The sequence below is a fragment of the Onychomys torridus genome, chromosome 2 (genome assembly GCF_903995425.1).
Source record: "Onychomys torridus chromosome 2, mOncTor1.1, whole genome shotgun sequence".
NCBI classification, from domain to species: Eukaryota; Metazoa; Chordata; class Mammalia; order Rodentia; family Cricetidae; genus Onychomys; species Onychomys torridus.
Window position 1 is genome coordinate 167,600,114 of NC_050444.1, and position 22,479 is coordinate 167,622,592.

General features: G+C 47.9%; 1 protein-coding gene across 2 annotated transcripts; it reads right to left on the reverse strand.

Moving 5' to 3' along the window:
- Positions 1-173: 173 nt before the first annotated feature.
- On the reverse strand, positions 174-13,640 carry Ttll10 (tubulin tyrosine ligase like 10). 2 transcript variants are annotated; one of them, XM_036180169.1, is made up of 13 exons: positions 13,574-13,625; positions 13,283-13,486; positions 12,541-12,621; positions 12,324-12,456; positions 12,061-12,179; positions 11,857-11,983; positions 11,017-11,102; positions 10,393-10,564; positions 8,974-9,145; positions 8,381-8,521; positions 1,358-1,474; positions 966-1,059; positions 174-684 (listed from the first exon to the last, which is right to left on the reverse strand). In XM_036180169.1, exons 1-13 carry the CDS (start codon positions 13,623-13,625, stop codon positions 227-229), a joined length of 1,956 nt encoding a protein of 651 aa, XP_036036062.1. In that variant the 3' UTR covers positions 174-226. The 2 variants fall into 2 exon arrangements, with proteins under 2 accessions (XP_036036062.1, XP_036036064.1); XM_036180171.1 differs by having other exon boundaries at positions 13,283-13,640.
- Positions 13,641-22,479: the final 8,839 nt, after the last annotated feature.

Here is a 22,479-nt window from a genome sequence, read left to right on the forward strand (position 1 = left end):
CCCATAGAAGGAAAAACAGGTCAGTGGAGTTTTTCCCTCCCTGAAGGATGCACTCCCATTCTGCAAGCAGCTCCCTCTCCCCAAGGAACAAAGAGAGGAGGGGGACAGAAGGGCTTAGGGCGCCCAAGTGGGACTGGCTTCTGGAGGCCGCGTTTGTCACAAAGTAGCTTTTATAGGTCCCGGAGAGGGCACAGCCGTGAGCAGGGGATCTGGATGCTTGTGGTGGCTAGGAGCCCCGGTGGCTAGCGCTCCTCTGTTCCTCCTCGCGTTCTTCTTCGGGCTGCCCCAGGGAGGGCTCCCCAACCGCGTCCCTGCTGCCTTCTGGGGACCCAGAACAGAGAGAGGGCTCAGACTCCGCTCCGGATCCTCCGCTGGAGTCAGGCAGCCGCGATTTGCGGAAAGCGCATATGGGAGCGTCCCTGGAAGGCACGGGCTTGCGTGCGCCAGGCCGGTCTGCAGCGGCACGTACTGAGGACAGTGCAGAGGGTGCGACCTCACAGGTGGGCCGGGGAGGCGGCGGCGGCGGCGGCGGCGGAGGCAGGCGGGCAAGGGGGCGCGAGCCTCCCAAGCGCGGCCACAGGTCCGTGGTCTCGCCGTTGTAAAGGAGCACAAAGCGACGCTGTGACAGCAGAGGCAGCATCTTCTGACTATGCAAGCTCTTTTGGCAGGTCTCAAGAGCTAGATCTGTGGAGGCAGGGTAGCGACAAGGTGAATGATGAGAGGGAGGTTTGGAGCAGGGCAACCTCTCCAGCATGTCTGGAAACAAGGGAAGAAAGGGATCCGTGAGGGACTGGATCAGGTGACAGAGAAATAGGAGCAGAGAGAGGGTTTGGCTGCCATGCAGATTATGGGGAGTTGGAAAACCAGACTTGTGGAGTCGGAACTTGGAGGCAAGTAGGATGGGGTACTCAGAACTGGACAAAAGTATATAGGAATGTTGTGACATGAGGCTACCCGGAGCTCACCCAAGGTCTCCATAACCACTCCAGGGATCACCTCCTTCAGGACTTCACAGTTGGTATGTAGGGCAGGGTTGGAGTTCATCTCCAGCAGCCACACCTGTGGCAGACAGTGGTCAGTATCTCTATCCACCTACAGCCCAGTTGACCAGTAAGAAGCTGGGACTCTGGTCCCTATGCAGCTATGTGATTCTGGGCAGATTGTATCTTTCCATGGCTTTGTTCCCGGTGTTTGCTCAAGGAGTTAAAGCTGCTGCTCAGTTCTACTAGGAGATGAGCTTTATGAACACATCTGACCTTAGGGATGAGTCCACCTATTGGGCCTACTTATGTGGTCAATGTACAGATGGGCCCTACCTCCTTGTACCAGCCTACCAGACATCTTCCCAAGACAGCACCTTGAAGTTCTCATCAATCAGGAAATCACAGCCAATGAGATCAAAGTAACCCAGCTTGCACTCCAGCTTGGACTTGACAGCCAGGAAGCAGTGGGCCATGATCTGCTGCATCCGCTTCTGTGGGTGAAGCAGGGAAGGATCCTGGCTGTCGCCTGTTGGCCCAGATGAAATCTCCTAGGTCTGAGCAATCAGTCACACCTCTCACCCGCACTCTCACCCTCACCTGCATAGCTGTAACTGCCCACACTTTCACAAGCTCAGAGTTACAGGCTCACAGTCAGAAACCCATTCAACAAAATCATGGGGCTTCTACTGTGAGGCAGGTACTAGGAGATACAAAATTAAAGAAAATTAGAACTCACAACAGAGAGACAGACAACTAGAACATACAAAATCCTGGTAGAAGAGAGAATATTATAGCACTTCAAGTTGCCCTAGTTAGTTTCACTCTATGTTTCTCAGCTCAGTGAAAACTTTGAAAAATATATCTGTCTTGGAAATAGCAGAACTTGTCTAATTTACAAATAATTCCATCTATTAGTTTTCCTAAGTTTGAAGGTTTGTTGGAAGACCCCTTTAGAAAACAACAAAGGAGAGTTGAGGATGATGTCTCACCAGAGAATATCATCAATGAAGAGATACAAATTATAGAGGCCCTTAAGATGGTCAGTGGGTAAAGGTTCCTAACGGTAAGCCTGATAACCTGAGTTTGATCTCTGGGACCCACAGAGTGGAAGGAGAAATGACTCCCATATGTTGCCCTCTGACCTCTACAAATGCGTCATGCGATGTGTACCCCCTAATACATTTTAAAAATGTAATTAAGATTTTAGCTGGGTTTGCCTTTAATCCCAGTACTTGGGAGGCGGGGCAGGTGGACCTCTATGAGTTTGAGGCAACCTGGTCTACAGAGTGAGTTCCAGGACAGTCAAGGCTACACAGAGAAACCCTGTCTGGGAAAACAAAACACACACACACACACACACACACTCACACACACACACACACACACACACACACACACACACACACACAGAGAGAGAGAGAGAGAGAGAGAGAGAGAGAGAGAGAGAGAGAGAGAGAGGGAATATAAAAGGGAATAAAAGGGAATGGACTAGAATTTCTGGAGTAGAAAAATACAGTGGCTACATTTCTTTTAAAAACACTAAGAAAGAAAAAGAACAGATCTTGGAATTTAAGAGATGGCTCAGTGGTTAAGAGCACTTGCTTTGTTCTTCCGGAGGATCTGGGTTCAGTTCCCAGCACCTACATGACTGCATATAATCATCTGTAACTCCAGTTCTGACATTCTCATCTGGCCTTTGCCAGCACCAGGCATGCACTCAGTATACAGACATACATGCAGACAAAACACCCATACACATTATATATATTTTGAGGCAGGGTTTCTCTGTGTAACAGCTCTGGATGTCCTAGAACTCTCTTTGTAATCCAGACTGACCTCAGACTCATGGAGATCCACTTGCCTCTGTCTCCTGAGAGCCCAGAGTAAAGGCATGTGCCACCACCACAGGGCCAATATATATATTTTGTCATAGGACTGGATATGGCGGTGCATGTCTGTAGTCCCAGACTGAGCAAACTAAAGCAGGAGGATCACATGATTCTTTGCCATCCTTTGCTTCCCTAATCACTGGAAGGGTTCAGAAATTGAAGTAATTTGAAAGCAGATCAATTGAAATTATCTACTCTGAAGAAAATAAAAAGTAATGGGAAAAAATAAAGCTTCAGAAGCTTGGGGATGGGAACTAATTCAGCAGATATACATACTGAGAATCCCAGAAAGAAAAAAAGGGACAAGGTATTGTAAGAAATGATGGAAAGGTTTCTAAGTTTGATATAAAACATTAACCTCTAATTTAAATCATGCAATGAAGCACAAGCAGGAAGAATTAATGGATTTATCACATCATAAACAGACTTTTAAAAGATAAAGAGGGCTTGGGAGACAGCCTAGTCAGCAAAGCATGTGCTAACAAGCATGAGGACCTGAGTTCAGTCCCCAGAACCCATTTAAGTTGGTGTGATGGCTCTTTATTTGCAATTCTTGTGTTGGGAAGGCAGAGACAGACAGATCCCTGAAGTTTGCTGGCCTAGCCAAATCAGTGAACTTTAAGCCAATGAAGATATGACTTTGTCTTTAAAAAGTGAGGATGACAGACACCTGAGCAACAACATCTGAAGTTGACCTCTGGCCTCCATAATTGCACACATATACTCATACACATGAACACATACACAAACACACAGGTACATACAAAATCATAAAAAAGGCAGAGAATGTTGAAATTATCAAGATAAGCAATTTATCACATAAAAGGGATACTCAATAAGATTAATAGTCAGTTTCATCAGAAATCATGAGGCCTGAAGGCAAAGGAACGACATATTCCAAATACTGAAAGAAAAAAACTGCCAACTAAGAATTCTATCTCCAAAAGGGGGGGGGGGGAGCTTAGTTGGCAAAGTGCCATCTATACAAGCACAGACTGAATTCAGTGTCATAAAACCCATACAAATAGTTAAGCATAGCAATTGCATGCCTATAACTCTAGTCTTTGGTGGTGATATAGACAGATCTTTGAAGCTCATGGTCTAGCCATTTTAGCCTACTTATGAATTTCAGGTTTAGTAAGAGATCCTGTCTCAAAAAATAAAGGTGGAGAGTGATTGAGGAAGGACATAAGACATCTACCACAGGCTTCTACATGCATGTGCTACATGTACAGACATCAACATACATACACAGCACACACACACACACATACACACTAGTAAAAAGAATTTCTCTATTCAACAAAATCATACTTCAAGAATGGAGAAATAATAATAAACTGAAGAAATTGCTCAACTGTTAAGAGCACTTGCTGTTCTTGCAAAGGACCCCAGTTAGGTTTCCATTGTCTACCCCTGGCAGTCCACAATCTCTTCTAACTCCAGTTCCAAGGGATCCAAAACCTCCTTCAGGCCTCTTTGAGCACCAGGCACATACATGGTGCCCAAACATACATGTAGGCACTCAAACACATTAAAAAATTAAAGTATTTTTTTTAATGGAGAAATTAAGACAATTCCCGAATAAGGCCAGTGGTGTAGTGTTGCATGTCTTTAATCCCAGCACTCAAGAGGCAGAGGCAGGCGGATCTCTGTGAGTTTGGGGCCAGCTTGGTCTACATGGTGTGACCCAGTCTTAAAAAAAAAAAAAAAAAAAGAAATTTTCTCACAAGGAAAAACAGAGTATGCATGCCCTTTAGTCCTTCCAATGAAAGGAAGAAATAAAATGAAGAATCCTAGTCAAGGTGACTATGTTAAATACAAGATAGCATATGAGCGGGGTGGTGGTGGTGCATGCCTTTAATTCTAGCACTCAGGAGGCAGAAACAGGAGGATCTCTGAGTTCAAGGCCAGCCTCATCTACAGAGGAAATTTCAGGACAGCCAAGAAAACCCTGTTCTCAAAAAAACAAAAATAAATAAATTAAAATAAAAAGATAGCATATGTATTTTTCACCTGAAATTGCTTTTTCCTAAAAGACAACTGAATAAAACAAATCTAAAGTCACAAATGTGTAGACCTGTAGTTTATTGCAATAGCAGAACAAGAGAAAATAGAGCTATATAACAGGAAGTGCTTTTCTATGTTTATCTGAACTAAATAGTTATGATTAAGATATTAATGGTAATTCCAAATACAACCACTAAGAAAACAATAAAATTACAATCAAAATGACACACTAGAAAACATATCTACTCTAATAAGAGGTAGTAGTTGAAGAAGTAAAAAACCGAAGGCATATGAGACATAGAAAATAAATAGCGCTGAGTGATGGAAGCCAATGCCTTTAATCTCAGCACTCAGGAGATAGAGGCAGATGGATCTCTATGAGTTTGAGGCCAGCGTGGTCTACAGAATGAATTCCAGGACAGCCAGGGTTATACAGAGAAACCCTGTCTTAAAAAACCCAAATAAACAGATGAATAGATAGATAATGAATGGACTAGATACATAGATGGTTAAAAAGCAAACAGAAGACTTGACCAATACTACAAACAAATGGGTTGGACAGGCTTGTAAGATGGCTCAATGAATGAAGGTGCTTGTTGTGCAAGTATGGTGACCTGAGTTTGATCCTTTGAACCCATATTAAGGTAGATTATGAGAACTGACTCTACAAAGTTGTCCTCTGATCTCCACACATCAGCACATATAATATCATGCACACACACACAAACTCTCTCTCTCATTCACACACACACACACACACACACACACACACACACACACACACTTTATTTAAAAGGGACTAACAAGATAGCTCAGTGGGTAAAGACACTTGTCATACTAGGCTTATGATGTGATATCAGTCCCCAGGTCCCACAGTGGAAGAAAGAACCACTTCCTAGGTACTCTGACCTCAACATTCTCACATGGCATGTGTACACTCACACACATATGTAAACACATACAATAATATACAAAATAAGGGCTGGTAAAGTGGCTTAGCTAGTAAAGGTGCTTGCTGCCAAGCCTAACCACCTAAGTTTCATCCCAGGATGCATATGGTGGAAGGAGAGTTCCTGAAAGTCATCTTCTGACCTCCACATGTGTGCTGTGACCTTCCTCTCCACTCAAAAATGGATGTTAAAAGTGTATTTAACATTGAATGTGGTGCATATGCTTTTAATCTTAGCACTCAGGAAGCAAAGGCAGTTGGATCTCTTATGAGTTTGAGGCCATCCTGGTCTACATAGCAAGTTCCAGGGTAGTCAAGGTTATATACTGAGACTTTCTCTCAAAAAAAAACTTTACAGAACCTTTACAGAACCTTCTAATGAACAGTGCATTATATGATATTTTCAAATGCACAGGAATGTGTGTTTGCATGTGTGCCTGCCTGTGTGTTATGGTGTGAATGTGCAATGTATGTGGTATATGCATGTAAGTGTGCAGAAGTGCACACCTGTGCATATGCTTCCAGAGAGCACAGCACGACCTTGGATGTCTTCCTTTGGCAGGTGGTGGTGGCACACACCTTTAATCCCAGCACTTGGGAGGCAGAGCCAGGTGGATCTCTGTGAGTTCGAGACCAGCCCGGTCTACAGAGCAAGATTCAGGACAGGCTCCAAAAGTATACAGAGAAACCCTGTGTGAAACTCGAAAAACAAAAAACAAAAAAAGTTGTCTTCCTATATCACTCTATGTCTTATTGTCTTGAGACACAGTTTCTCACTGAACTAGAATCTCACCTTTTCAGCTAGGCTGGCTAGCCAGCAAGCTCCTAGGATCTACCTGTCTCCACTCTTCAGTGGTAGGGTTACAGGCATGCACAGCCACAAATGGCTTTTTATATGGGTATTGGAGATTTGAACTCATGCTTATAGATAAAGTGCTCTTAACTACAGTCTATCTCCTCAGCTTCCAAAGAACATTTTTAAGATACAACACATATTGGGATAAAAAAGTTTTCATTCATTACTTTGTGTGTGTGTGTGTGTGTGTGTGTGTGTGTGTATGTGTGTGTGTGTGTAGTAGCACAAAGCTCTTGTGCATGCTAGGCAAATGTTCTACCACTGAGCATAACCCTAGCCCTCAACATTTTGTTTTGTTTGAGTCAGGAGGCTATCTTTGAATTCTTTGTGTAGCTGAATATGATGTTGAGTTCCTGATACTCCTGACTCTACCTCCCAAATGATAGGATTACAGGCATTGTGTTACCCCACTTGGCTCCTGTCTCTTTCTCTCCCTTCCCTTCCTTCCTTTCCTTCTTCCCTTCCCTTCTTCTTACCCCTCCCGTTCCTTTCCTTTTACCTTTCACCTTTCCCTCTCCTTTCCTCCTCTCCCTTCCCCTCCCTTCCTCTCCTCCCCTCTCCTTTCCTCCCCTCCCCTCCCTCTCCCCTCCCCTTCTCCTCCCTTCCTTTTCCTTCCTTCTTCTCTTCCTCCTCCTTCTCTCTCTTCTCTTCTTTTCCTGCTCCCCAGTAGACTTCACCATGTAACTTTTATTGGTCTGAAACTATATAGACAAGACTGGCTTTGAACTCAGAGATGTTTGCCTCTGCCTTCCACACATTGGGATTAAAGGTGAGCACCACCATGCCTAGCATAGTAAAATGAATTTAAGGAAACTAAATATATGTACACAAAACACATTATATAACCAAGGAGAACTGGAAAAATTCCTAGGAAAAACTAACTAAATAGAACAATCTAAAAACAAACAAGAATAGAAAATCTTAACAGACATCAACCAAATGAGACTGAGGGGTGGTAGTAAGGCAGTGCTAACGACACACCTTCCCACAAAGGGAAGTCCAGGCTGCTTCACAGGATGTACCAATGTTTTGTTTTTGTTTTTCTCATTGTAACAAATACATAAGAGAATTACTTTCAAAGAGTAAAGATTTTTGCTTCATAGTTTTCAGAGGTTTCCATCTACAGTTTCTTAAATTTGAGCAGGGCAGACTATCACAGGAGTGAGATAATGTGGCAGAGCCTACTCATCTCATGTATCAATTTGATCATAGACTTCAAATCTCTAAAACTATGAACCAGAATAAAATATCAAGACATTTTCTATAGTAAAAGGGAGATGATACATTTTCATATCAAAATCAGATAAAAATACTAAAGAAAAGCTATAGGTCAGCATTACTTATGAACACAGATACAAAAATACTTATGCAATACACATAAATGGAATGAAGGAAAAATAACTCATAACCATCTTAATCAGTATAGGAACAGCATTTTACATTACTCATCATCCTACCTTTAAAAATAGTAAACTAGGGAGAGAAGGAAATATGTAAGCCTTTCCCTCATATTGGAAGAAATACAAGAATGTCTATTTTGGTCTCTTTAACATGATATTGAAAATTACACCGGGAACAATCAGGCTTGGCTTTGGTACAACTATATGTGCTGCAGTGACTCATGAAAAGTCACGTGCCTATCCCTACCCATGGGCAATATGTACACAGATTCCTGACTCAAAGCCACACTGACCGTGAAGGTGGTGAAGACCCAATCTCTGGGAAGGCCCTTGGTCTTCCTAAACTTGTCATTGATGTATCGGTTGAGGTGCTCCATGCTCCACACAGTGCTCTCTTTCAGCAGCATGTACAGGGGACTCTTCTTCTGCATGAACTACAGCAAAAGCAGAGCCTAGAGGTCACTCTCTGAAGGGACCACTCTATGAAGGCTTTACCCTAACCTTCTGACCTTCACAGGAGCTCCATTCCTCTCTCCCATGAGAACTGCCTATGAGATCCTCATGCATACACCTTTATGCCTTGAAACTTCCCAGTCAGTAAATCCCCACAGACCCTAAACAAGGAATCTCTCACTCCAGATTCTCCCATTAGGCCTTTGATCAGCACACCAATGGCAGCTGATCGAAGGATTCAGGCTCTAAGGCACTTCTGTAGGACACCTGAGTCTCTGTTGGGGCAAAAGGTAGACAAAGGCTGCTGGCCACTTTGAAGCCTGGGCAGGCAGTCTAAAACTAGACCCTTCTTCTGCATTCTTAAGCAATGAGGGTATTTTCTGAGCTCATCCACACCTATAGGAAAAGGGCTTCTTCTATAAAGGGTTCTTACCTGATTGGTCAAGTGACCGCTGAGGTCACTGGAATGAGGGTCATACAGGCTGAGGGTGAGGCGGGCATAGCCATGGCCAAAAAAGACCATGTAGGGCATGGCACAGGCAATGAGCAGGTAGGAGCGTACATCAAACTTCTTCCCATCTAGCAGCAGCGGGTTCTGGACATATCTAGGGGATACCATAAGGGTCACCTGGGGTTGAGTTGCTTGGCCAGCTAACCTAGATCTGTCATCCCCATAACGACCATTTCCTCATTGCCTCCCACCCTGTCCCAGGCATAACCACTAACTAAACACTGTCTATGGTCAGAGGACATTTCTGAGTCTGAACTGGTCAGAGGAATTTGGAAGAGGATCTCATAACCAAATCTCTATCCACTGCAAGTGTCTGGCCATCTTAAAGTGCAGCTCTTACTTTACTAGGAAGTTTATGGGAGCAGATTGGGCCCCTGTGGCAGGGAGGGCTGTCTGGAGGAGGAAGGCTGACAATAGGCTGTAGTGGGTAGCCATCCCAGCCTCAGCCTGGAAGTTCCAACCCCCATTGAGGCTTCGGTAATGGTCACGCCCACAAGGCGGGGCTGAGGGAGGAAGCAGAAGACCCAAGATCGAGAGGAGAGGTCTCTCTTGGGTCTGGGACCCTGGACGCTGGAGGTAGACCAAGCAGAGTTCTTCAGAGAACACTGCCGGACTGCGCCATACCTTTGCCAGACCCTACAACCTATCCCTTCATTTGTAAGTTACCCCACAAAATAAACCTCCCTTTTAACTACGTGGAATGGCCTTAATAATTTCACCAATATCCCATGAACAGTGAGTGGCTTGGAAGGGAGAGGATATTCCACATAGGACACTTCAGATCTTTAAGACTTAAGGTAGGAAGAGCATGTTTGGGAGGGCTCTATGGAAGGGAAGGGGGCAGCGAATAGCAGCTATGGCCAGAGAAAGGGTAAATATTGGCAGAGGGTAAGGCACTACTGGAACCTTTCTAAGAGTGAGCTGAGTTTTCCCTCCTAGTCCTCTGTGAAACTGAGGATCTGTACCCCACTGTAGACAGATGGGCCATTGGTCAGCTTTGTGTTGCAGATAGGCTGTAGCTGGCTGGCTGGGCTGGAGAGTAGGGAAGACAGCTGCAGGACAGAGGACATAGGTACCAAGCCCTCCTTGACAAACCCTTCTCCCCCAGAGCCTGTGTTTAAGGGCAGTCTTGTCTGCCACCCCAGCTAAATGTGACACCTCCCCTGCACAGGCTGTAGGGCTAGATGTGGGCTGCTTGAGGCAGGTTGATTGGGTGCTGCAGCCTGCTATGGCCAGGGGCTTCTCTGCGGCACTGCTGACTATCACCAGGATTCACAGGCACCAGCTGGTCTGGATTATCCCTGCTGAGACCCAGGCCCTTCCTGGCATCCATGCCCACACCTCTGCACCACCCGCGCCTGAGGTGCACGGAAGGGCATCTTGCGGTAGATGGGGTCGTCCTCAATGCTCTGGGTCTTGGCCTGCAGGGCAGCAACCTCCTCCTGGCTCCTGATCAGAAAGATGCCCTTTCCCTGGTTGGAGGCCGTGGGCTTGCAGATCCATATCTGGGTTTCTGCAGGGAGTAACCCCTGAGCCTCTGGCCCTGAGTACTCCTTGCCCCTCCCATCCCTCACCCTTCCCCGGCCCTGACCATACCCTTTCATTATCTCTTGCTCTCAGCCCTGACCACTCCAACCAGCTCCGGCTGGCTTCAACCCTTGTCCTACCCGGATTTCACTACCTTGCCCCCGTTTACAGGGTTGTTCCTTTGTCTCACCTTGATCATACCCATAATCTGGTTATGGCCCTGTCACACCCCTACCTCTAACTAAGGCCACAACTCTCTTTCTCCAACCCCGTAACACCAGAAACCAACTCGTAAGCTCTGGCTTTACTTTTCCTCTCAAGAACTATCCCACCTTTTCCAGGGCTGGCTTTGCCCAACCTTCCTCCCACCCTGCTGGGGTCTGAACCTGATCTTATCTACCGTTTTAGTGTGCCTAGCCCTGCCCAGGGGCCTCTCACCATCAAATAGAGTGAAGAAAGCCTGTCTCTCGTCCCTGATGTCCAGCCGATAGGTCTCTGGAAAAAACTCTTCCATTTTCAGGACCCTTGGGAGAGCAGGGAGGTGAAGACATGGGAGGGCTTTCATCCTCTGCCTCAGACTTGGCCAGTGATCTGGTAGTTTGACCTGTAGGCTAGCTGGAAGGGGCATTCACTGTTGTGTCCTCCAGCCTTCTTAGCTATTTCCTTACAAGGCCTTTGTTCACACTGTGCCCTTGCAGAACATTCTTTTATGTATCTCATATCTGAGCTTCTTTGAGTTGCTGGTCAAAGTTAGTAGGAAGTGGACAGCTGGATACACAGATGTCAAGATGGTGTTATGAATGGCTATATTCTAAATGCTGCCTTGAGGGGCAGATGGTGAACAGTTGGTTGGATGAGTAGATAGATCCCTAAATAAATGTTTGGGTGAATAATGGCTGGGCAAGTAATCAGTGAACCATGCTGGTTGAGTGGTTCAGCTTGGCTGAGTGGTAGGTTTAGAGGAAACTGGATGGATATGACTGGACAGATAAAGAGTAGGAGCAAAATGATGGCAAAGTGGGTGGGAGCAATGGATGAGTAGTGAGGGATATCTGTGGGTGGCATAGAGCAAAGATGTCTGAGTAGAGGATGGTGGGCATGTGCTGGAGTAGAAGCAGATTGGTAGACCAGTGGGAAGAGGGTGGAACATGTGAAGGAGAGTGGTTGCTGAGGAGCTGCAGAGTGAGTGGTGAGCTTATGGAATAGGGAAAATGGTCCTAAAGAGATAAATGGAGGTAGAAATGGGTGTGTCTCTGGGGCTGGGCAGGGTGGGCTCACTTGGTTTGGGTACTGGGCAGCAGCCTGGCTTTACTCAAAGTTCGTGCATGCTCCCGCAGGGCACTGAGCAACCCGATCTTGGTAGTGAGCAGCTTATTGTTGGGGAGCTGGAACAGCAACTGCTGGCCTGGCAGGACAAAGAGGGGTATATGGGTGGTGCCTTGAAGCTGTACCACATCCCGTCCCCTCAGGGATGTCCCCTACCTTCCCGGAAGTTGCAGTAGTTGTCTCTGCACTTGATCTCACACCACTTTAGCTTGCAGTCCTCACAGCGACTGTCTTGAGTGCGTTGCCAGCCCTTGCTCTCACAGTAGTTGCTGATTCTGTGGGGTAGAAGGCAGCAGTAACTGGGGGCCTTGGGGTTCTCTGAGGAAGTCAGGGCAGGAGTGGCTGCCTACAGCAGCATCTTGGGCTAGGTCCAGGCCAGGGGTGGGAAGGCAGACCAGGGCTGCCCAAACCCCACTTACATTGATGCTCCATTGGTGCCTCCGATGTAAAAGAAAGGGCCCTGACCAGAATTGGGCTGCTTGTCCCCTTCCAGAAAGAGCCCCTCCAGGGAGGTCACAGGTATTCTGGCAGCTTCTTCTTCCTCTAGGAGGTCTGTGGGCAGGTAGGTGGTCAGAGGCCTCAGGTTTCTGGCTCAGTAGGGTTTTTCCTGCCCCTCCCAGCTGCCAGAAGCCCCACCTGCATCTTGGTCCAGCTGACTTAGCTCAGGCCGGAGCCCCTCCTCGACACTGCTCCCCATCCGTTTCTCATGGGTCCAGCCTGGAGACCAGTGGTGTCAGGTGGAGGAATGGGGAGGTACCCACTCTATCTGCCTGAGCCCAGCCAATGCCAGAAGCTACTGGAAACTAATGCAGCCCCTCTGGACCTCTCTTCAGCCCAACAAAGACCTGACCAGGGGGTTGAGGGTCATTACACCCAAGAAAGGAGACAGTTTCCACCAGCCTTAAATCAGGCAGAGTCCAGGTAGTGTAGAGACTACAGTGGGGTGAAGTGGGTGGCCCCACCTCCACCCTCCTTACCAGCAGAGCAGGCTCCATGCAGGGAGTGGGCTGGAGTATGAGGCAGGAGCCCTTACAGACACGATATGGGGATGTCTCCAAAGGGCAGGGGTCACAATGTCTATGATGACATCATGGGTGACCCAAAGGTCTATGGTCAACCAGGAGAGATGAGAGGTGGCTACACTAAGTGGAGTTGGGGTAGTGAGTGCCCACTGTGATGGCATGAACTGGTAGAGCCTTCAGATTCTTGAGCATAGTGTCCCTAGTATGTAGGCCCTGGTAGCTTCTCTCGGGGCCTGTCTAGCTGTCTGGCTGGGTATGGCCTAGTGTGAGCCTAGTCACCTCCCTATGAGATGCTGTCCCTGGAGGCCCTGACTTGAGGGTATATGGAACAAGTCCCAGGGTCACTCTATATTCACCTGGCACCTGAGGGTGGCATCGACGGATCCTGGATCGTTTGGGTCTCTTGGAGCTGACATGGGCCCGAGGGGGCTGACCCCGGCAGTGGATGAATCTTGTACGACTGTGAGTTGCAGGCATGAGGGCACCAGAACGAGGAACCCTTGAGGAAGATGTTGTCCCTACACCCCTTCGGGGTCTTCGAGCAGCCTGAGATCTCAACCCTCGGATGGGGCAGACAGCTGGTCCCACCCTGCCTGGGGAAGGACGCCTCCCCATGTCCTGGGCTGTGGCTTCAGCTTGTGGCTCACTTCCATCTCTGTGATGGCCATGAGGTCTTCCAGCCTGTGGGTGCAAGGCCATCTTTGCAGCCCGTCTCTGCCGAGTGAGTTTTCTTCGGCCAAGACCGTCCCGGCCTCGACGAGTGTGGCCTCTGTGTCTGCTGCAAAGAGGGTATCCATCAGTCTTGCTGTTGGTAGGATGCCTAACTGCAGGCTTGAAGGGCAAAAAGGCTTCTAGCCCCCAACAAAAGTCCTACCAGTTAATGGCTACCCAGGGGCTAAGTCCCGGGCCTACTAACACAGCCTGTCTATAAACATCATCGCTCTTCTCCCCGGCACCCCTGCCCTGGATGCTGCCACTTTTCTCTATTATCTTTAGAATATTTTAGGACATTTAAAATCTATTTCTAGATGAATCTTAGTGCCTTGCATTAAGGAAATAAACTCAGTTTGTTGGACAGGGGTGAGTGAGGAGATAGCATACAGAGCCTTGTGTGTGGGAGGGGAAAGGCAAGCTGATGCCCTTGGATAGGAGCAGGTCAGCTCTAAAGAGGAAAACAGGTCTGTGGATAGACTGACAGCAAAGAAAGGCCAAGGACAGCAACCACACAAAAGTCAAGCCATTCAGGCATTATGTATGTCTACCAATTCCACCCCCACTGAATTGACAAGAAAAAAAAAAAAAAAGGCCCAAAAAGTTCTGTAGGATAGAGAGAACGCCTGGCATGAGAACCTCATACCTCTGTAGAGTATAAGTTGCAAATGTGGAAGAATCCAGGAGTGCCTGGAGACCCCTTCCCACTGAGAAAAGAAAGGCTCTCAGGAAGAGGCTGAGGTAGGAGCTTTAAAATTGGGCAGGATTGTAGGTGTGGGTGTGTGATTCTGCAATCGCTGGGAGGGCCTAGTGCATTCCACTGGGTTTCCAGAACCCAGAAGCAGGTCTAAGGGGACATGCTATGGAAATGGGGCCTTAAGACACTGGTGTTCAGTATTGTCTACAGCCTAAGAGGCTGCCTGGCCCCAGGGAGATCTTAGGAGGAACATATGGACACATACAGAGGAAGAGGAAAATGGAATAGAAAAGATGTGGAAACTGAAGGATCCTAGCTCACTTCCAGAATGTGTTTGGGAGTGGGAGAGATGCTGTATCCTAAAAAGGTGCTGGATTCTATCAGATCAGGAAGGAGCCTGTGGGTACTAAACATGAAATACTAAGGTCAGAATTAAGTCCAGGAAATTGTTCAGAAAGAACTGAGGACAGGCCAAAAAGAACAAACCAAACACAAACCCACAGAGACTCATTATAGCTTGTTCAGAGATGAGGAAAGAAAGGAAGTTGGGCATACTATTTGGAGTTGGGAGGTACCCTGTGGCCAACCAGAGTCCTCTAGCCTTTGAGGAGGGCACACACTGGAGTGCCAACTCCAAGAACCTGGGGAAGTTGGAAAACATCCTGAGCTACATGAAACTCTCTCTCAAAAATTAAAAAACAAAACAAAACAAATAAAACCCCACAAAATGACAAAAATCCTAGTGGGTAAGTAAGATTGTCTACCCAAGAGAGGAAGGACTGGGATGCAGCATTTAAACTGAGAAGGGGCCAGCTGCTGCCCTTGTCTAGTGAACGTGTTCTAGGGTCTCTCTGAGAATGAGACCCAGAATCCAGAAAGAAAGTTTCACAGTAAAAGTTTCAGTTACTATTTCAGAAAGCAAACTGTCCAATAATGGAGCAAATTATGTGGTCATGAGTCTTGGGGGGTATTATATAAAAGTTAAGGGAAAGCACCAGGTGAGGAGCTAGACAGAAGCCTCAAGTCTTTATAATAAATTTAAAATAAAGTTTTTACCTGGTCAGATAAAGAGACTGGCAGGAAATCACACCCTGGTACAATGGGTAGGAGATGCGTTTAAACCTGAAGAAGATGGCCAAGAAAATGACCACATCAGTGTTCTGCTGAAGTTTTCCCCAGACACAACGTTTGGCAACACAGGGCTCTTAGTAGGTGCTGACATTTTTTGAAGGGCTGGTGCCTCCCAAGCAGCGCTCACTGTCTGGGGATGCGTTCTCTGTGGATCTCAGGAGGTGGCCCTTCTGAGGGGTCAGTTCTGGGAAAACAGATATAGCTCTAGGCAAAGAGCTCGTCCTGAGGGATCCCAGCCCTCCCCAGAACTTGAGTTGCCCACATGGGCCAGCCCCACCCCACAAGACATTCCTCTCTTGTCTAAAACGCTGGGGTTTGGAGAAAGGGAATGGCCTCAGCAGAGGGCTGAGCTCAGCCAAGCTGCACAGTCTCTCCGAAGTCCTCTCTCCTGTTTGTCTACTTCTGGAAAGGGCCAAAAATGGGGTACAGGAAGGCAAGCACTCAGCCTCGGCCCTAGTCAGGACCCTCAGCTGGTGACCAGCCAGTCTCTCTTACCTGCTCTGCAAGGTCTTAGGAACCCTCTGCTGGGATACAACAGTGGTGACCTGGCAACTGTCTCCAGGCAACTATTACCAGGGAACATATGATTCAGTGGCTGCCCAAAGGTAAACAAGAGTTTTAGGTGTATGGTGAAATGGGCCTTGTATGAGCTGAGGGGCAGCCTCACAGAAATTGGGCAAAGCAAGAGATGAAGAATGGGGGTCAAATTGGTCTGAGGAGATGCTGAGGATAAGTAGGAGTTTTGTATAGACAACCCCCATGTCTGAACCATATCTTCCATCCTGTCATGAATTCTTCCAGGATCATCCTGAGCATTCACAGGGATTCCTTAATCCAGACCTAGTAATCTAGGATCTGACACCAAGCATGGCTCAAAGTGGCTCTTGGTGCCAATTTGTAGTTTCCTACTGAGGTTCTTAGGATTTGGTGTGATTCCTGCTTTTGACCTCAAGTTTCCAGCCATATGAACCTCACATGTCATCTTTCAGAACCTTATAAAGGTCACAAGGCTTGACAGGAGCTAAATGGTGCTTCAAAAAAACAGGACCACCCATATCTTGAGTTCTGGAGCCCATGGACATGACTATTTTTAAAAGAAGGGTCTGTACAGATGTGATTGAGTCAGAATCTTGGGTGAATCATCTTTCATCAACCAGGTGGGCTCTAAACCCAATGACTGATGACTTCTTCAGAGGGAAGCAGAGCAAGGGTACGCATCCATAAGCCACAGGGCCTATGAACTAAGAGGTGGGAGTGAAAGGGCTTCCCTGAGGGTCTCGTTGAAACTTTTGGTTTTATTTTGGAAATTCTGGAAAATAACTGTTGTTTTAGGCTGCCCTCTAGCCTCCTCACATTCAGGTTCCTTTGTGGTTCTGCCAATGCTAAGGGGCTCCATCATCCCCTTAGAGGCTGTGCACCCCTAGGCTCTACTAATGTGACTCCTCCCTTGAAGTCTTTTCCCTAGTCTAAACTGCTTGAGTGGGAAGTTGTGCTAGACTTGGCTGGCGAGGGCATCATCTCTCAGCTGTGCCCAGAGTCCTGTGGGAATAGGAGTGACCCCATGGGTTGTCATTTTCTATTTGTGGGACTGCTTACTGTCACTGACCCTGCCTTTCCTATGCGGTTGTATCTTTGTGGTCAGTCCAGTCCCAGCTCAAGAAACCTCTCTGCCCCAAATTAGTAGGGTGGGACTGCAGGTGCACTGGGGCAGACAGCACTTCCCCTAAGCCCTGGACTGAGTTATGGGGCTTACGGCCACCAGTCATAAGCTACCAGCCTGGGCAGGTAGCACACCCAATCCTGGAGAAAGTTTGGACAATTAGCCAGCAGCCACTGACCCTGGAGTATAAAGAACATTTCCAATTCTCACTCCAGGGGCTAGGGATGTAGCTCAGTGGTAGAATGATTGCTTTACATTCATGAGACCCTGGGCTTGGTTCCTGAACAAAACAACAAACACCCAATTCTCACTCCAATGCTGACTCTTTGCTGGGATGAAAACCCCATTTTCATGGATCACTTGACCTTGGTATATTTTACCACATGTACTGTATACCAGAGCCAGCTTGTGTATGGTGAGGTATAGTGAGCTCTATGTCTTACTTCTGCAAGTCTTCTCTCTGCTGGGAGCACAGACCACTGGAATCCCTGAGTCCTCAGCCTGGTCCTTTAAAAAGCTGCTTGTCAATGTTTTGTATGGTTAAAATGAGGTGATCAAAGTATAATTTCATAAACCATAAAATTTATTGTCTTACAGAGATTTTTTTCCCCCCTGTCTTTTGTTTACAATGTTTAAAGAGACTGCCCATCACAGGGAGCACAATGGGCAGGTAAGCCCCTCAGACATGTAGAAAGAACCTCTAATGCAGGGTCCAGTTACTCACTTGGGGCACAGCAGGCTCTGTGGAAGTGAAGTCCAATCTCCATATGTAATGGTTCTCTGGAGGGAATGGCCTATCAGTACTAAGAAACCTGTAAGAGCATGTTGAGTCTTTTCTAGAGGGCAGTGGGTGAGGCTTGGCTGTGCTGGACTCAGGATGTATTGGCCAACTTCAGGTTTGCATGAGTCTAGGTGCTGAGGTAAATGGCTTAAATGTGTGTGGGGAGTCTGAGAAGAGATTCAATTCTAGGTTTTTGTTTTTGTATTGCTGAAATTATTAAGGCCATTCCACGTAGTTAAAAGGGAGGTTTATTTTGTGGGGTAACTTACAAATGAAAGGATAGGTTGTAGGGTCTGGCAAAGGTATGGTGCAGTCTGGCAGTGTTCTCTGGAGAACTCTGCTTGGTCTACCTCCAGCATCCAGGGTCCCAGAGTCCAGGGTTCCAGAACCAAGAGAGACCTCTCCTCTCGATCCTGGGTCTTCTGCTTCCTCCCTCAGCCCCGCCTTGTGGGCATGACCATTACCGAAGCCTCAATGGGGGTTGGAACTTCCAGGCCGAGGCTGGGGTGGCTACCCACTACATTTTTGTTTTGTTTTTTGGAGACAAGGTTTCTTTGTGCAACAGTCCTGGCTGTCTGGGAACTCACTTTGTAGACCAGGCTGGCCTTGAACTCACTGAGATCTGCCTGCCTCTGCCTCCCAAGTGTTGGGATTAAAGGTGTGTACCACCACTGCCAGGCCAGTTCTAGTTTTTATCACAGCAAAATACATGCTGCTCACACAGCAAATGATGTAAGAGTTGGGAATTATTCTGGAGTGAGTTTTAGAAAGAACTTTTGGAAATTCTCAGGGCTAGGGGAGTGGGGTCTTTAAGTATGGGGTATTTAGCATCCAGAGTTAGATTGAAGGATGGCTCTCTGATCCTAAAAGCTGAAGGTGGGCTGCAGAGAGAGGGCTCATGAGCAGGCTGACAATGCAGGGCTATGCAGCCTTCTGCAAATTCCCTGGATATGGGTCATTATCACCTAGTCTGGCACCTGGGCAGTACCCCTGTCCCTGAAACCCATATGCCCTATTTTTCACTCTGGGTTTGGGCACAGTGATAAGAGCTGTTTTTGTTTTCCTTGGCCCCATTACCTGAGAAGTTGGAGAGGGAACTGAGGACCAAGGCTTTGGGTCTTCTCTGGCTACATACCAGTGTTGGCAGCATAGGAACTGCAGAATCTGCAGGTGTCAGCTTACTATAGCTGGAGGTCCCTCAGTGTGGAGTCCAGTGGGCTATGGGTGCCAGTGGCACTATGACAGCCCCACTGACTTCTGAAAAGGATAGACATGGAGGCCTCGGGGTCTCACATCTTTGTTATACAACATCTGCTGTGGCTGTGACAGAAAGCTACCACAGGTCAGAGGGAGGCAGTCAGGCCCGGGACGGGGGGGGGGGGGGGGGGGGGGAGGGGAGTGCTGTAGGCTCAGATTGTGGTCTGTTTGGATAAAGAGCATGATGGCCCCAGACCTGGACAGTCGTACTAGATGGACAGTTGTACTAATGTACTAGAGGGCCTTGCCCTCTATTCAGTGTTCATGAGGTGGTGAGGATGTTGTCTCCAACGGTGATAAGGCCATGGATGGACGGCATTACCAGACAGTATTAGACAGAGGCATCCAGATCTAACCATGTCTGGTAAGACATCCATCAGCAGGCAGTGTACTGTGCAAGGGCCTCCCCATTTGGGCAGTTAGTCCTGATCCAAAACCTGTGGAGGGAAGATGGGGTGGGGGGATGTTCCCTGCCTGCTCACCTTTCTGCAGAGCTGGCCCAAGGGCCATTTATGGGCTTGTCTGGGTTCTCCTAGGACCTGGGGTTACTCTGAGGACTTCCTTCCAGGCCTCAGCCCAGTGCCTGGTTCCCAAGTGTATAAATCTGTGGGTGCACCACAGGAGTCATCTGTTCACTTCTCCTTCTTATTTGGAAAATGTTCATCACAGCACCTCTTTGGTTTTCTGAATGACTCAGATTAATGAATAACATTGAGGCCAGTAACAGACCCCCATCTCCAGCCCTCGCCCCGGGAGAGGCACCTGGGTTCATGCTGGGTGGGGTCCCCTGGCCCTGTACTCTGGCTTCAAATAAATAAAGATAAGAGGTAATCCTGGATTCTGGTTTGGGGGCAAAGTTTCTGTTCTGGACAGTCACTGGGAAGGAATGGAGATTCTTTGTCCTTAATTAGGAGACAGCTGGTGACATCACAGTGCTGTGTACTAGGCTCAGGTTCCTGAATTCACCCTTGCCCACTAGTCCCATAGGCGCCTGATAAGAGTCCTTATGCAACCAGTGCTGTCCACCATGCCTCCTTGCCTACCTAGCCCAGCATCTTGACTGACCCTGACAGTCTCTCTAGGAATCAATGAACCCCAAAATCTAGCCAGCAAGGGAGCCAAAGGTGGGCATTGCTGCTCTGGCAATAAGTGAAAAGCTGCCTCTACCCCAGCATGAAGTAATAGACAAGGATTCCCATCTTGGGCAGAGTCCAGCCCCCATTGACTGCTGAGTTGTAGAGCTGAGACAGGCCCTCTCTGCAAGCCCAGCACATCCTCAGCCTTGGCCTATCTGGAGTCCAGGAGCTAGGACAAGTGCATCATCAGCCTGTTTTCGGCGAGTGGTGGGTCATCTTTGAACATCGTTACCAGACAGTGTTAGAGTCAAGCCAAGAAATCCAGCACTGTCCGGTAAGATGCCCACAGAGGCCCAGGTAAGCTTTGGTAAGAAGATACAGGGTAGGATACATGATTTCCACCCTCAGAGAGGCCCAGTGGAGACCTGGTACCATGAATAGCTAGGGATTATATCTGCATTGGAATAGGCCAACAGAGAGAGGCTGACCCTGACTCATACTGTTTGCTTTGTCCAAAGTGAGGGGACTGTGACATATTGGCTCAATATCCATGTTAAAGGTACTGTTGATCTGTAGATCAGTCAGTGCCCACTTGATGCAGGAAGGGAAGGCATCCTAAGCCTGAGTAGCCCCACTAGGGGTCAGTACACATCTCCCAGATCTGGGTGAGGCAAATTTTGGCATGAGGCCCTCTGAGCCCAGGCTGGGCCTTAGTTCTTTAGAGGCTTTGTTACAGTTCCACCCAGTCCACACCTGCTAGGTGTGGTGGCAGCACCTGCCTGGTTGTTGTAGGTAGGACCCAGTTACCTAAGTGCCCTAATCCCCAGAGCACTGGGAGGGGGCACCTCTAGGGCCATGGTAGTAAGTCCATCATCCCAGGACACAAAGAGCCTCTCAGAGGTTCCTGGTTAGGGTGAGCTCTGCCTAAAACCCCCATGTCCAAGGTTAACTTTCTGCCACATAGCCCTATCCTGGATAGGGTAGATGAAGTGTGGAACTAGAGCCCCAAGGTGTGGAACTAGAGCCTCTAGGGGCTGGGATCAGGAGGCGGCCACATTGCTGCATGCAGGGCTCCGCCGTCATCATTACCAGGCAGTATTAGAGATCAGACACTATCCAATGCTGCCCAGTAAGATGGCCACGGCTGCCCAAGTTGGATATGGCGGCCGCCTGGCAGGGAGTTGAAGAGGACTAGATATCATGGGCAGGACCCAGATGCCTAGTGTCCTAATTCTCAGAGCACTGCAGAAGAGGGGCACCCCCAGGATGACAGTAGGAAACACTTCATTCAGAGATGGGCTGACCCTGTAGCACCCTCCAACTCCAAAGATAGGTGGTGGGGAGCTCAATAGCCTGAGATAGAATCAAGTTCTTTTTGGGAAATTAGATGGAAAACAATTAGGATGGGGTCTCATGGACCCTGAGGCCTCTGTCTACCTCTCCATGAGGCTCAGTGGAAGAGCTTAGCACCAGTGGCCACAGATGAGCTCCCCTGCCCAGCCTGAGGACTGCAGTGGATTAGCTTGGGGCCCAGGTGAGAACTTGGGAGGCCCAACGAGTCCCTCCCAGAGGCTGACAGACTCAAAGAGCTGGGAGGCAGGCTAGAGTTCCATGTGACCAAAGACAAGGTTAGGATCAGGTCATAGATGGGCTCTCCATCTAAGTATACCCACCACAGAATAGCCTGGACATCAGGCCCAGTCCCATTAGGGTCCATGGTGTATTTAAGATTGGCGAGGTTCAGCTACTGGACAATGGAGCTCTGACTCCAGGATGCTAATCATTGTCTACTTTTCTGCCCAGCCCTCACTTGCCTTTCTCAGGGCCCAAGAAGGATACTGGGATGAGGGACCAGGTGGTGATATTTGTTGTTTAATGGTCTGGGGTCTGACATTTTAAGCACATGGGAATAGCAGCCTCCAACAGAAGTACAATGATCACACCCACAGGCCTGCAGTGCCGAGCCATATCTGCACAGGGGTGTTTAGAAAAGGTGTGTTCTTTGAATCTCCTGAAAAAGACCCAGTCTATGCCTCCCCTCATCCCATCTCTGTCTTTATACAAGTATTTCCTGAGCCTGGAGATCCCGCCAAAGCAGCTTCTCACATTTTTCTGGCATCTTCTATCATAGAGGCCACACAGGTGACTCAGGCCCTGTACTGATTTCAAAGGCCTCACTGCCTCCAGGTGCTGCTGATTCTCCAGCTTCTCTCCCCATAGCCAACATTTCTCAGAGGACC